The sequence below is a fragment of the Canis lupus genome, chromosome 24, assembly GCF_048164855.1.
Source record: "Canis lupus baileyi chromosome 24, mCanLup2.hap1, whole genome shotgun sequence".
NCBI lineage: Eukaryota > Metazoa > Chordata > Mammalia > Carnivora > Canidae > Canis > Canis lupus.
The window spans coordinates 6,882,836-6,898,736 of record NC_132861.1 but is presented as its reverse complement, the minus strand read 5'-3'; the positions used below and the strand labels follow the sequence as shown (position 1 = coordinate 6,898,736).

The window sequence follows — 15,901 nt, the reverse complement described above, 5'->3', positions numbered from 1 at the left end:
AGATTTTCTCCTTGTGTCTCTTTCAAAGTTATTTTCCTGTGTAGCTTTTTGTTTTCACTGCTTTCTTTGTGTGTACACCTCCTGTCCATGTAATATCAATGCTTTTAATCTATTTTTGCCTGGTATCTAGCTAACAGAACTTACTAGATTGTATATAAAATAAAATCTAATATGTGTAATAGAATCCATGAAAGCTATAATTTAGGCTTGTGACCAGTTTTAACTGCTAGAAGTTGATTTTCTCCTTTTCTCCTTCATTTGGAAATATTGCCTGTGATGCATAATGTACATGCTGTTATCCATGCCTAAAATATTGTCCTCTTCATACTCAATAGGGTTATTCTAATTACACTAAATCCAAACAAAGATAGTTTTCTGTATGGATATTATTTTAACTTTGAAGCTAATTACTTGAAAAGTCTATACAGGTAATTTCAACAGCTTTACTTTGCAATGTTTAAACTAGAAAATATTCTTACATTAACATGTTTTCTATTTACATATTTGTTTTGATATAGAAAGACATCGTGAGGCTAGATACACTGACAAGAGTAGAGTTGTTCATATCAAACATTCTGTTTTACAAATTTAATAATACTATTTGTGATTGCTGATCTTGGAGTGATCTCTAAGTCCTTTTTCTTTTTTTTTTTTTTTTAAGATTTTATTTATTCATAGAGACACAGCTAGAGAGAGAGGCAGAGACACAGGCAGAGGGAGAAGCAGGCTCCATGCAGGGAGCCCGATGTGGGACTCGATCTGGGTCTCCAGGATCACACCCTGGGCTGCAGGCGGCGCTAAACCGCTGCGCCAGTGGAGCTGCCCTCTAAGTCATTTTTCTAAGATTAGTATCTACATTACTTCAAGTTAGATATTTCCTGTTGTTATTTCTCAATTCCAATATTTTTTTGTAATTACAATAGGAATTACTTTAATGACATTGAATGTCGTTAATTCTTGGAAATTACTAACTCTACTTTTTGACAGACTCTTTTTGTGGTTATTTACTTGATACCACTTTGTAGATTTCCCCATTTATACTGTTTCAAAACATAATTGTTATTTATAATAGATCTATTATTGCAGAAAGGTTTAGAAGAAGAAGCACAGCTTGCTTTTAGTTTATAAGTAGGTTTAATACATTATACTTAAAATGTTTTTTTTAATTGCAGCGTAATGCACATGCTGATTTCTTTACTGCATTGTTATTTGACTGTTCTATAATTTGACTCCCAATTATTGTTCTGAATTTTAGATTGGTGTGAGTTTGATGTAGGATTTTCTGATATAAACAAAATACTCTTGTTAATTCAGTGATTTGTTTTGTTTTGTTTTGTTTTGTTTTGTTTTTGGTATAATCCATGACATATATTCCCAATACATTGTTGCTTGGATGGGATCATATGCTTACAAATAATTTCTGTAACTTTTGAGACTATCTTCAATATTGTAACATTTAAAGAACTTTCAAGTTCTTCCAAGTTTTCAAGAACTTCCTATTTTTCTTTTTACTAAGAATGAATAAAACTGAATTGATTACATGCCTGTTTAGTATTTTGCCCTAAATGCAGAATTTAGTAAAAATCAACTTTGGTCATATTGGAGAATTTATTTCTTTGAGCACAGATAAATAACTTTGTTAAGGTCTAGTTTGTTTTCTCAGAATACTTCAATAATCTAAGCCTATAATTACTGGATAAAGTTTATGCACTTTTGAAAATAAAGGAGGTTCATCTAATCTCTAACTGAGCCTACTTTAACTTTTTTTCTGCCATATGCCATAATCACAATAATTGTTAAATGATTTCCTTTTACTAATTATTTCTTTGTTTTTTTTAAATTTTAGATTCATAAATGCATTATTAAGAAATGCATAACATTTGTTTTGCATTGCATTTAAGTATTTGAAAGAAAAAGAGCCAGTGTTTATCTGAACCCAAGAATAAAGGACTTAAAGGTGTATGTTACCACAAAAACAACTTTAAATTTAAATTTATTGAAATTTACGAACCTAAAATTATTGAATGTACTTATTTGAGAATCTAAATCAATGAAAGTCAAAATTTGGGTAGTTTAGAACTATAACTATATATTTATATACACTGTTTAAAAAAGGAGAAACTCATATTTTGGAATATCAGTTTTTTATTTTTAATATGAAGGCATTAGTATAGCCATTTTTATTTGACTAACCATGTGGTTTAATTATATGACTAACTTGGAATATTTTCTGTTCTTTCATTTCTTGAAATGAAATACAGAGTTAAAACAAGTATCATTCTTCATGATTATTTGGGACGAGAGAGTCTTTTCTTGGGCAATGTCAAAATCTGGACATGACATACTTTAGTAGTTTTAGAATTTAATTGAGGTTTTTTGGAATTTGAAGGAGCATGGGGAAAGGAGAAAAAAAATGGTGTAGGGAAGTGGGATAGGAATAACAATTGGTTCTATAATTAAATTTAGCCCAAAGAGAATTGAGGGATTCAAATGATTTATGGTACTGAAAATGTCTCTTATTTCCCTTATTTCATCCTTTTTCATTGCTGTTGTGATTAAATCAAGAAGTCAAGAAAAGGGCAAGACACTCAGGTCAATCTTTCCTGTAGTAGAAACAAGTCTGATACAATGAATCAAAATATTTAATGAAAACTTCAAAAAAAATTATTTTAAGTTATTTTGAGGCATAGTCCTTTATTATAATTTTTTTCAGTATAATGCTCTCTAGAATCCTTCATAAATATCTTTGTAACAGGGCAGTTAGCTCCTTGTGGTCAAAGATTGTATCATCTCTGTGCATGCAGCAGTGGCTTACTTATAGTTCCATAAGTAAATTATTTAAATGAAAATGTCTCAAGAGAGAGCCAACTCAAAACTTAATTAATCCCAAATGATTTGGAAGTTGTAATCTTTTTTAGTATGTGTAAATAAAAAATGATACTTAAATGGAACATGCAAACAAAGGTTTAAAGTCTCATGGACAAGAAAAGAATGACATTGGACATTAGGAATTTGCCAGGATATTTCCCCTGATATGATGTTTTTGATGGGCTAGCACAAAATGACAGTTTCTAAGCATAAGTAACAAAAGAGTAAATTTGTGGCAGTGTTTTATATTTAATAGGTGTTATTGGTACCATTAGAATATTCTCTTCAGTTTGGCTCATATTATAATCAGGTCACTAGTAAATATCACTGTATTAAACATCACTATAGATTCTTTTTTTATTATAATCTATCATGTGAAAGAATTATCTATGAGTTTTAGAAACTTCAGCCCTATCGTTATGCAAATATTCTAAGCAGAAACAAAACTATAAAAAAAGAAATATCCACAGTCTATAAGACTCCTAGGCTACATCAACACACTAACAACAAAAAGTAGAGCTTTTTTAAAAAATAAATCAGTCAAAATGATTATTTAGGTATTGTGTAACTATGATTACAATTAATTTTATTGCTGAGTGATCTACATATTCTAGATTTCCTGTTTAAAAGCCCTTAGCCAACCATTCCCATATGGAAATAGATTTTTTGTTCTTCTGAAAATATGGAATTTCCATTGGGAAAGATCCAATATCAAATTGCTTTTAAATTATTATTAATATTAATTTATTTATGAATCTTTCAAAATATTTTGTGTGAGAGTACCACTGATTTCTCACTTTTATAAAGCTGTCACATTTTTAAATTTTTAAGAAATGCCTAAAATGCCTTATTCAAAACCTTAGAGCTAGATGTAGATACTTTGGGATTTAAGAAAGATAATAGGTACCTATATGTTATTTCATAATATCTTTGGAGGAATATGGGGTGTTTGTTAATCAGACACATTTAACATGTCTGTAGTAATACATAGGGCTATTTACACTAAGTGGCATAAAGATTTAAAAGAACATCATATTATGTAGGTGAAATATTGCTGATAATTGAATTTGTGACAATCTTACAAGAAAGCTTTTATTCAGAACTCTTTGGATTTGAAATTATAAAGCATCATAGGTATATTTTAGAAATAATTTCCTCTGCAGTTTTAAAAATCTGTAGATGCGTATGTGAGTATATGTGCATATATATACATGTTCTCTCTTTTTCTTATACCCAGGCATACACACATGCACATGTACCCCACATACCTTGCAAAGAATAGGGTTTTTTTTGGAAGACAGCCAGGTTCATTTATTTTATGTGTTGTGTGGCTGCTTTTGCACTACAGTGACAGAGTTGAGTAGTTGTGGCAGAAACTTATGGTGCCATCAAAGCCTAAAATACTGTCTGTGCCTTTTACAAAAGTTTTCTTACCCCTTCAATATACATATATGTGCTATACCCAGAGACTTCAGTTTTGTTCCTTAATTATAAAGACATTAAGAATGCCGTAAGTTGGTGATCACCTAGTTTTTAATGAACTAAAATAAGTCAGTGAATGAATGAATTCTTTCTTTAGACTATTTTGAGGGTTTTTTTTTTCACTTAAAATTTATAATCTAAATATAAAAATAAACTGTAGTGGTTTAATAATACCTAAAAAGGCTTCTTCTTAGAAAATTAGCTTAATGTTATTTTAGTTTCTATAAGGTAATACTATAATTGTTTACATTGTAATGCAGTTTTAAATTAAAATCTTTGAATGAACATGTAGGCAAATCTTGAAATGTGACAGTAGTATTACCTGTGCACATATTAATATTAGTTATAGCAATAGTAATTAATATCAATCCATTATTGCTGTTTCAAAGGATATTTAATAGTGATTTTTTTGTTTGGTTTTGGTTTTTTGGTTTTAATTTAGAAAGCCACACAAATTACTTGGTTTACTAATTCTTAAGTTTTGACCTAAGTTAAGATGACTTAAATGGTAAAACTGAAAGTGGTCTTTTACTTACTGGACCATACACAGTGATGACATAGGGAAATAAATTGTATATTGCAGATAAAAAAGTAAAAGGCTGATGTAAAACAAAGGAAATTGCTATTATGCTGATAGAGATGTGTAAGTACTGCAGAGGTCATAGAAGACACTTTATGGTTATACACTGTATTTTAGAATGCTTTATAACACAATGCAAAAACTACATAGAACAGAGAGTTTTGAAGAAATTACCAACTGTACACCACTGACATTAAAGCAAGTGAAGAAGCATAGTGAGCTTGTACAATTCCTTTCAAAGTCTATAGTTCTAACATTTATTACTGAGATGAAGCTATTTCATTGCCACTCAATCTCTACTAATTTTGGAATTTAAGAAAGTTAAAATCATTAGAAAGTTATTTAAAAAGTCAGTCCTGGGAAGACTGACTTGATTTTTAAAATTCAAATTACCAGAATAGTCCTGTGTATTTGATGGAAAACTAACTTGTATATTTTATTGTGAGGAGAAATAGAAAAACTAGATCTTTTTTTATTAAATATTTTACTTATTTATTCATAGAGACAGAGAGAGAGAGAGGCAGAGACACAGGCAGAGGGAGAAGCAGGCACCATACAGAGAGCCTGACGTGGGACTCCATCTCAGGTCTCTAGGATCACGCCCTGGGCTGCAGGCGGTGCTAAACCACTGCGCCACCAGGGCTGCCCAGAAAAACTAGCTCTTAAAAGTACTTGTAGGGTCAATACTGGTAGTCTACTAATGGGACTGTTATAAAAACTACACAATTATATTTTCTTTAGCACCGTACTATTTGCCAGACTTATTTATATCCAGTTTGTCAGAGTTACAGCATATATACCTTAAAAAACAAACACTCCTCAAAAACAAACACTCCTAAAGCTCAACATTATTTTTTTTTGTCTATATTCCTAATTTTGTCCAGAATGAAAGCACTTTCTCTCCACATACCTACATCATCGTTTATTTTCTCTAGCTCTGGTAAAGGTATCATCATGGACACTTCCATTGCTCCTTCACCCTACCCTTTAACCTGATATTCCATCGTCTAAATACTGTATTGTCTCATTCCAAAATGTTTTTCAAATCTGCCTTTGCATTGCCACTGCCTTCAGCTCAGGCTTTCATTATCTTGACTAGACCCTGCAGTTCCGGATTTCTTCCTATGCACTGTCAGAAAAAGGATCTTTCCAAAATTGATGGGATTCTGTCTGTCGCTTGTTGCCACAAGGAGTCCACACCATATATGGCACTGCTTCCTGTCTCCCTCTCTGTTTTCATTTGCACTCATTGCATTTTGTCCTCTGCACAACCCTACATAATTGTCCAACTCTGTTTTACTAGCTATTTCATGTTTCTTTATACCTCTGATATTCCTGTAGCCTCAGATGACCTTCCCTTCTTTCTTTTTGCCCAGAGAAGTTCAACATCATCCAACTCAGGTATCACATACTCTAAGAATTCTTAGCAGAGTTTCTCACTACCTAGCTGCACTTCTAACACTTGATACTCTCCTTGTATCTCCTAGGATTCTATGTCATGATTGTTTGTTTACAAAATCTGTGCCACTTTCCCCTTTTTATGCTTAGTACCTGAAATGATATTTAGCACATTAGATATTACACTCAATAAATGTTTTTTTAATGAATTGGGCTCTTGTTCCGCAAAAATACTTTTTTCTCAAAATCTTATTTTTTTCCATCAAATGTAGCAGTTACCCAGTGAATGGTGTTCTCTAGATTTATTCATTTAGTTGGAATCTATTGAGTATATACTCAGAGCCCTGCCCTCGTCATAGATGTCTATATATCTCCTCTTTTAGAAGAGAAACCTTGCTGAAAGAAAACTCTGACACTGCTTAAAAGATGAACCCCACCTATGGCTGTGATTTCTATTCTTTTTTTTTTTTTTTTTTTAAGATTGATTGATTGGAGAGAGAGTACATGAGCAGGGAGTAAGGCAAAGGGAAAGAATCTTCAAGCAGACTCACTGCTGAGCATGGAGCCCAAAGAGGGACTTAATCCAAGGACACAGATCATGACCAGAGCCAAAACCAAAAGGCGGCCACTTAACCAGCTGAGCCACTCAGCTGCCCTTAATGCATGTGATTTCTTGCCCTTTCTGTAAGGCTTCATACCCTTTTCCTCTTACTGTGACAAACATCCTGCTAAAGATGGAATTGCTGTACATTATTTTAAAGCTTAAGGGCTCTTTCAACTTTAATTAATTCAACAGATACATAAAGTCAGACTCTCAGATTGACTCAGAAGAGTCTAACAGCTCTGTAGTAAAACAGCATCACTGTACCTTGCTTGCAGTATTCCTTGTGTTAAAGAAAGAAGCTTTGTCCCAAAGGTCAAACTTCTAACTTCACTTTCATCTTATATTTTAGTGGGGTTTGGTGGTGTTCTGTTTTGTTGTTTATGGTGAGGAAGCGTAGTTCTGAAAATAAAACTGACTTCTTACACCTAGGAGCGGGGAACCCAAAAGAACTGCCAGTGTTTTGGATGATGGTTTACTGAGTTCTGTTCATCCTTTGCTTCCTGCATCTGGACCACCTCAAATTTGTCCATCTAATTAATCATCTCAAGTGCTTGTATGTTAGCCACTCAGTAAGCTGACCTTATCTTTCAACAGTGTAGTTCACAATATATTCAAAAGCTCTTACTAGATAGCTTTCTTCACTGTCGAATACCTCCTTTACATACAAGCCTCCTTTGCTCATGTATTTATTGTATTCACTCCAGAAGTTGATTTTATACTGGTAACTTAGTTTTAGTGTCATTTCCTCCATTTTATAACTTGCACTGAATTCTTCCTTTTTTAAAAACATGTATAATTTTACTGCTTTCTATCTTTATCTTTGAATTTTACTGTAGTCCTAAGCCTTACGTTCTGACACCTCCTATACTCTACTCATCATCCCCCAAACAATAAAGGGGGATTTACCAGATTTTTTTGTTCCCTTCTTCCTCTGCTTTGCTAAAGATAGTGCTTTTTTCCCCATGTCTGACCAACACATGCTGCCTTCTTCCAAGAAAACTGTCAAAATCACCCCACTTGGACTTAACTATTATGACCTTTCTCACAGTGATGTATTGCTGTCCTATTCATGTTTAATTATTTAAATAGCTCTGCAGCAAACATCAAATGGATTTTCAAATTAAGTGACTTGAATTCGGGTTCCAGTTCTACCAATGATAATAGTCATTGAATCTTCATGTTTTATCTATCATATGAGGCAATAATAAAGAGTTAAAAGAGAATCAAATGAGAGGGCATCTATAAAAATGATCTGTAAATGATAAAGCTCCAGGTAAATGTTAGCTAACCTTAAATTTAAATTAAAACATTGAGTACATGGGAAAGTGTAGATAATGTCTTATGCATTACTATAAACTCCTCAGTACTAACACAATACTTTGTTCATATGAGTAGATACCAAATGAGTTGGTTTGATTATGAATTTCTTGCCATATACAAAAAGCATAAAATCAATGTATTTGAAATACACACTTATAGAATATTTGTCTTATGCTTATACAGCCTGCATTATTTATAGCATTACTAGATAAATGCGGCTTTCTTGAACTTATGATTAAAGTTAATACAGAATGTTTATTCTTACATCTTAAACTTTCAGATATGGGTACTTCTTTATTTAGAAAGTGTGCAAGGATAGTATCATTAGACATTGCTTTATTTTTAGTATCTCTAATTAAAAAACATTGGAATTTGCCTATTTGTTTTAGTAATACTTATGTTGACACCTAGGAGTACTTCCAACCAAAGTGATTGTGTAATATTTGAAGGTTGATAAGTCTTACAGAATTGCCTCTGCTTGTGTTCTCATTGTCAAGGTTAGATTTTTTTATCCTTTTAAGGGGAATCCATTAGTTCATTCTGTTCAAAACTAACTAGAAAAGACGCAGTAGTAAAGGGGTGTGGATCTATGGAGTTGAAATCACAATGGCCATATTGCTTGCAAATGGCAGTTTTGCTATGCTGTCAATTTGTTGTCATGTCCTTTGAACAAAGCATTGAGGGAACATTTGTTTGTATTTCCCTTATGATAGAATTTGTGAAAAAGGATAAACATTCTTGTTACATAGGAATTTTTAGAAGTTCATTTAAAAAATCAGTCTGTGAGAAATTAATACAAATGCATGCTTTTCCTAATTTTTACTTCAAGTTTTATGTATTAAAAAATTATTTTTTAAAATTTTTTTTTAAAATTTATTTATGATAGTCACACAGAGAGAGAGAGAGAGAGGCAGAGACAGGCAGAGGGAGAAGCGGGCTCCATGTACCGGGAGCCCGACGTGGGATTCGATCCTGGGTCTCCAGGATCGCGCCCTGGGCCAAAGGCAGGCCCCAAACTGCTGCGCCACCCAGGGATCCCTGTATTAAAAAATTCTATACACAAAATAAATACATGAATAATTCTTTAAATAATTATTCTTTATATAGCCTACAGTCAAATGTAAATTGATATGGAGTACATATCATAATTATGATTCTTTTGCTATGCATAGTCCTTTGGCCTTTTACTTAGTTTTTCAGAATTTGAAATAGTTGAGTAGCCAACAGGTGATAAATGTCCCATTAATCTTTTTGACTCTCTAGCTCCTGAGCATGAGAATTGCTGATCAATTACAGCAATTGTCTCTTAAATGAGCTTTTCACATCTGCCTCTTATTTCATTAGCTAACTGTCTCCCCAAAGATCTGATAGGATGGAATGCTAGTGCCTTTTTACAGCTTTTTCTGTCATGTGTACAATAAGGATAGGGCTGTTAGCAGAGTAGGCACAAAAGGCTATTTATTCACTACCTACAATAAATATACATGCTAGAGCCTGGAAGGCATTTGAGACTATTTATTGAAATCACTTTAAGAAGAAAAAACTGGTTTCACTTCAACGTTCCATTTAGCAACAACTAATGTAAGACCATGGCATTTCTTGCTTTCCAGTGCTTTTACTGATTACTTTTATCCTCATTAAAAAGAAAAAGCAAACATTATTTTTTTAAAGTGAAAAAAAATTAAAACTTTTTTTTTACATTTAGTAACTGTTATGATTACATACTTTGAACCCAGGATTGCTCCTAATCCTTAGTTACATCTTCCTCCATTGTTGGCACTTAAAAAAAAACCCAAAACACCAATCATGATCTGCTTTCTTATTATATGTTATTCAGGAGCCATCCTTTCAATTGGGAAAAGTCTTGATGAATAATTAATGTTTAAACTGTTTATGGGAAGAATATTTTCTTAACTTTAGTATGGATATAATAATAGTATGTAACAGAATAGAAATAAGAATTAAATGAAACTATGAATATAAAGCAATCAGCACAGTGCCTAGCACACAGTAAGTGATCAATGAGTAGTAGCCATTATTATGTACAAATTATAACAGTTCATTCTTTACCCTTCTGATATCTGTTCAGAGACATTGGAAACAGAACCGTAGAAGATTTTATAAACATCATTTAATATTTTGTTTGTGAAATTCATTTTTTAATATTTTAAAAACATTTAACAACTGACAGTCTATGGGGAGTTATCTATTTGTAAATTATTTTAATTTTATCTTTTAGAAGAAAGTTTAGGTGGATCTTCACTGATTATTGTACTTTGCTCCAGGAGACAATCACACAGCAAATGTCATTGGAATAAAAGTAGCTCTAACAAGCTCACCAATTTTGATAACTACCCTTAACCACCTTGTATAAATATAAGAAATGCCTTGACCAAATAAATAATCCAAACATGAAGTCAATTTTTAGTATGTTTTACATCTTCTTGAATATCTGAATATTTTAAAATTAATGCCCTAAGAATATTTTAGTGAATATTGCCATTTGTTTTACTTTAGTTCTGTTTTAAAGAAAGTTTTTGCAAGTTAAAATTACTTAAGAAATTAACTTGGAATGATGATTTCTACCATTGTAATTTCATTTTGTTCAACCTTTCTTTGTTGCAGGCCTTGTTTGTATGAAATCCAGCACATCTGTGGTTGAGCTTGTTATGCTGCTTTGTTCTCAGGTAGGAAATCTCTTTCACTAGATTACGTTAAAATCCATGAGGTTTTTTAAATTTCATTAGCAGTAGAATGCATATGTGCATATAAATGTATATGTTTATATTTTTTTAAAACTTCCCATTTCTTACTGCATAGATGAAAAAATAACCTATATTAAAATGTATTTTTATGTAGATGATCATAACATGTAAATATTGATTCAATCTCCCTCTCCCTTCTTCTGCTCTCTTTAGCTATCTTATTCTTGCCCACCTTCCTATCCTTCTGTTGTCCTCTATCTGCATATATATATATATATATATATACACACACACACACACATATATATAATCTGTTATAGATATTTTGATACTCTTCTTTACATTCCACCTTTTAAAAATGGTACAGTGGAATTTATAATTTTGACATTTATTGTTACATGTTTTCTTCTATTAGAGATAATGAAAACAAAGTCTTTTTTTATTCAATAGCCTGAGTCTAAAATATAGCTCATTAGTGAGTGTGATCTTTGATATAATACCTTGTTGCTTTCTTTTTTTATGTAATTCATATATTTCAGTGTAAATTCTAAAAATCTACTTATGCTATTTAATAATCAGATTTAAAAATAGAATTTGTATTTGTTGGGTGTTCTTTTTAGCAGTTACAGTAAACTAAAAATACATTTAATACACTTTTCTTATAACTAAAATTAGGGATCCAGTGATCCTTCTTCTTACCAGCTCTGTCAAGAAACCCTAGTGATCCTGATTTTCATATAAGTATTAAATATTTTGTAATGTGAGAACAAGAAAAACAGGTTATGTATGTTTGTAATAGGTAGCTGTTACTTTTATCCCTAGTTTCCTCAATAGAAATAAAAATACATGTAAACTGTTCCTAGTTACTGACCTTGAGGTCTGCCCAAAGCCACAGCTAACTTACAAATAAACAACAATATTGCTTCAAGTGATTCTTCAATAGATTAGCAAACATAAAACAACCAAAACTTACCTATTGAGTTCCAGTCTTCAGGTTTACTTTCTTCAAGAATATATTCATAGGGAATCCATTAGGCCCATTTCCTTCTTTTTCAGCCAGTAATAAAGAAGAAGTTAAAGAAAACAGCATTTCTAGCAGGGGTTCATCTGCAGAGCATTTGAAAATTGTTACCTAATGCCAGAGTCCTGAGTTCAAGAGACATTCTGAGGGAGCTGTTCGGACCTTTTAAGTTCTTGATAACGCACATTAATTTAAAAAAAAAAATGCTTTTGTGGAAAAAAAACGTAGCTTAAAATTCCTTCTTCTTTAGCTCAGGGTTTTACTGCAGTTCAGAGATATAAAGAAGAATGTAGCATTAGGGTCTAGTGTCTTTGATGGCCTCATCATCTAATCATAGGTTTAACATTACTCATTTGCTGGCTCCAGGAATTCCTGCCATTAAGGGCCCTAGAGATGAAACTTTGCCTCAGATATTGATTGAAAGGAAGAGTGAGAAATTTAAGCACTCTGTGCAGTGCACTTTCTTTCAGTGTTTCAGCAAAGCAATATTATAAACATGTCTCTCAGTTTGATTTTTAAGTTGAATTTCTTAAATAATTTAGAGTGTATTTAAATATTTCAAGTGGTTAATTGATTAAATATACCTCATTTAAGTGGCTGCAAAATGTATGTCTGTAAAAAATAGTTACAGTTGTTTTGCTATTTTGTAAACGGAAGTGTTGCTTTCCACAAAATACTTTTAAAGAAACAAAGGAGCAATAATCTTCCTTTAATACAATTCAGGTGAGAGGAGTTTATTATTCTGCTGTGAAATTAGCTTATAAAGCCATCTTTGATGATCATTATTTATTCCACAGATGTATAAAATCTTGGTTTTAAGACCCACAAAAACTACACATGCATTTAAAATTTCTTAAAATAATCTATCATTTTCTCTACTGCTCAAATCAAAGATACTCTATATCCTATTTTCATCCATTAGCGGACAACTGTAGCAGTAGCTGACTTCTGATAAAGAAAAATATAGTTAATGATGCTATGGAGTTTTGCTTGGCCTAGCTAGCACTCTCCAAAGTTGGGTTCTCTTCTACAGGCCTTAATGCATCTCTTGGACAATGGAGCTGATCCCTGTTGAATTGGCAAAGTTTGTAGGGCTGTCTGTGCCAAGGTGGAAGGCAAACCTGAGGAGTCTTTAAAGCTACAGACTTCTGATATGTCCTTTTGTTTTATTTTATAGTCAGCTTTTTGTAAATATTTATAGCTCTATGCTGTTATGATTTATTATAGCATTTTGACTATATTATCTTATTAAAATTCCAAAGCAAATGGAATTTTCCAGTTTATTTATTTGCTTAAAAAGGGTTGTTTTCTTTTTCCAAATTTAGATAAACTATTGAAGGATAAAACTTTGTTTGGAGAGAGTAGGTAGCAAAGGGTTGAAAAAAGAAAAAATGCAACATTTCTCTCAGTATTTGTTTTTCTTTCATTTGCTACAAAACATTAGATGCTTTTATTTTTATGCTTTTCATTTCGGAAATATCATGTTAACAACTATTATTAAGGATATTAGTTTCTTCTTCCCTTCTTATTGAGCTCCTGAATAAACTTAGTATTGCCACTGGTTTGTGTGCAAAATATGGTCTAAATTTACATGAGAGATCATATTACAAGTGTCTGAAGGTACTTGTCAAGGATAATTCAGTTCATATGGACAGCCTTTTAAACTCCAAGGGATATGCCATCCAGTCTACCCCCCAGTGGAATTTTAGGTCTCTGTAGAGAACATATTTTAAGTTTTAAGAAGCTATTAGCATTATCATTATATAGCATTTATTGCTCCAGAAATACCCAAAATATTTTTTACTGTATTTTGGATACTTTTCTTTTCCATGCGGATGTTATGACATAGGAGTAAGTTTTAAGAATTAACTATTAATTCTTCTTCCCTTTCAATTTGTATTAAAGTTGCACTTAGTAGTATCTTTTTAAAATAATGGTTTCTTGTCATTTGGAAGTAAAATGAACTGAAATAAAATAAGTAAAATAATATATATTATTTTAACAAAATCATTGCTTATTCAGTTAAGTGCAGTGTTTCCTACAGAGTTTTTCAGTAGTTTCACAGGTCTAATACTGTCTTCTGTCAACCTTTTTTTTTATGTTTTACATCAGATTTGGTTGAGGTACTTTATGTTATTCTATATGTGTACCTTATTTTTCCATCATTATTCTGAGTGTATTATGTTCTTTGATGAATAGCAGATTTAGTTTCCAAGTAAACTTTTTTAGGTACTATAATAGTTTCTAATTATTTCCAGATTTTTTTTTTTTTTTTTTTTAGGAAATCTCCATCGGAGGTACTCCAGGAAAAATTGAGTGATGTTATCCCGTAGGATTTCTTTAAGTTTTCCTAAGTAAAGCTTAGCAGATGTCACTTGGATTTTTCTGTCTCTTATCTGTCAATAGAAAATGTTTTTTAAATTGAGAAACTTTTATGTAAAAAATAATGCCTCTCAATATTCAAGTATTTTCTGACTTGAACTACTGATTAAGCAAATAAATCACTTTTATTCTCATTAGAAACCTTAAAATGTATAAGTAACATAAAATTGAAGTCAGTCTTGAAAGTGTCTTTAGGATTTGTGTATGAAGTAACTAATATGAATTAATTTGTGGTTTGTTTGCCTTTATTTTTTTCTAAATACTTCAAATACTTAAATAAAAAGGACTTTGCTGACTTCACTGATGTGATCAAGGCTCTGACCCAGGATTTCTAAACATAGCACTCACAAAAGAACCACAACTGAAGAATAGTCTTCCTTTTTCAAGTGATTTGGCCTTTGAACTCTGAATTTTTCATTTTTTTCTCCCAATTTGATACAGTTTATTCAGATGGTACAAAGTAAAAGGCATACTTTTCTTCTAACTACAATAAACTGAAGAGGGAAGTTAAGAAAACCTAGATGAGATAAATATGGAGACCTAGCATATTCGCTAATGAGTACCCAGTGCTGAAAAAATTTTGGATGTGTATAATAAGATTATAAATGTAAGAAAATTAGGGATGAACTAGATTTTATAAAAGCATCATGGGAAATATGAAATCCAGTTCTCTGATGAAATTATTTCACATTTATATAATGACTGCTCTTTTATGTTAGTGTTGTAATGGTTACTTAAGATTTATTGATAATATTCTTCCATTTCTAAAAGGAGTCTGGTATTACCTGTGAAACTTTCCTGCTATATAGCTGAATTTGAAATCAATCACAAATAAAAAATTGTGACATGATATTTTATAAGTTGAATATAATCAAATACTACATATGGTTCAAAAAATTAGTCCTATGAACTGACAATAAGACTTTTGTGGGTAGCTTTATTGAGATGACTAAAGATCGACCCACTGCAGCTAATGGACTTTCTACACAGCATAAGCAAGGCAGGAGATTCAGGTCCAGAGAGAGACAAAGGTCCAGAGAGAAACCTGTGACCTGCTTAGAACAGTTGTCCAGAGAGAGACAAAGGTCCACAGAGAGACCTGTGACATGCTTAGAACAGTTGTCCAGACTCATTTCAGGCACATCAGAAATTAAGTAACCATGTGTTTATCGGGGTTTAATTTCTGTTGTGGGAAGTTAATTCATTTCCAGGCAGTATATGAAACAATATTTCCTCAAGGGTCTTTTCTAATATAAAATATTATAGTATGTTACTAGCATAGAATAGAGGTTGATAATAAATTTCTAACTTGTAATTAGTACTGGATAGTTCCTGCTGTTTGCTTTCTACCTCTTGTTTGTTCTACCTCTATAGAAGGAAGAAAGCCATGTTTCACTCCTGAATATCTAATAAATCCCTGCCATGTCCTCTGGACAATACCTGATCCCAACTTTTATCTGTGGTATACCATCATCTCAAAGTTAAAGGGGAAAAATTAGGCATTTAAAGTTTTTAGAATTGTCATGAGTATGTCATCTTTC

At 31.9% G+C, this 15,901-nt stretch overlaps 1 protein-coding gene across 12 annotated transcripts in view; it reads left to right on the top strand.

Annotated features, from left to right (window-relative positions):
- NBEA (neurobeachin) overlaps nucleotides 1-15,901 on the top strand; it is a 674,173-nt gene that overhangs the window by 301,702 nt on the left and 356,570 nt on the right. For all 12 annotated transcript variants that reach the window (XM_072795453.1, XM_072795459.1, XM_072795454.1 and 9 more), the window contains one exon: nucleotides 10,878-10,939. In XM_072795453.1, coding sequence (XP_072651554.1) covers nucleotides 10,878-10,939 — 62 coding nt within the window. The remainder of the gene's footprint in view (nucleotides 1-10,877; nucleotides 10,940-15,901) is intronic.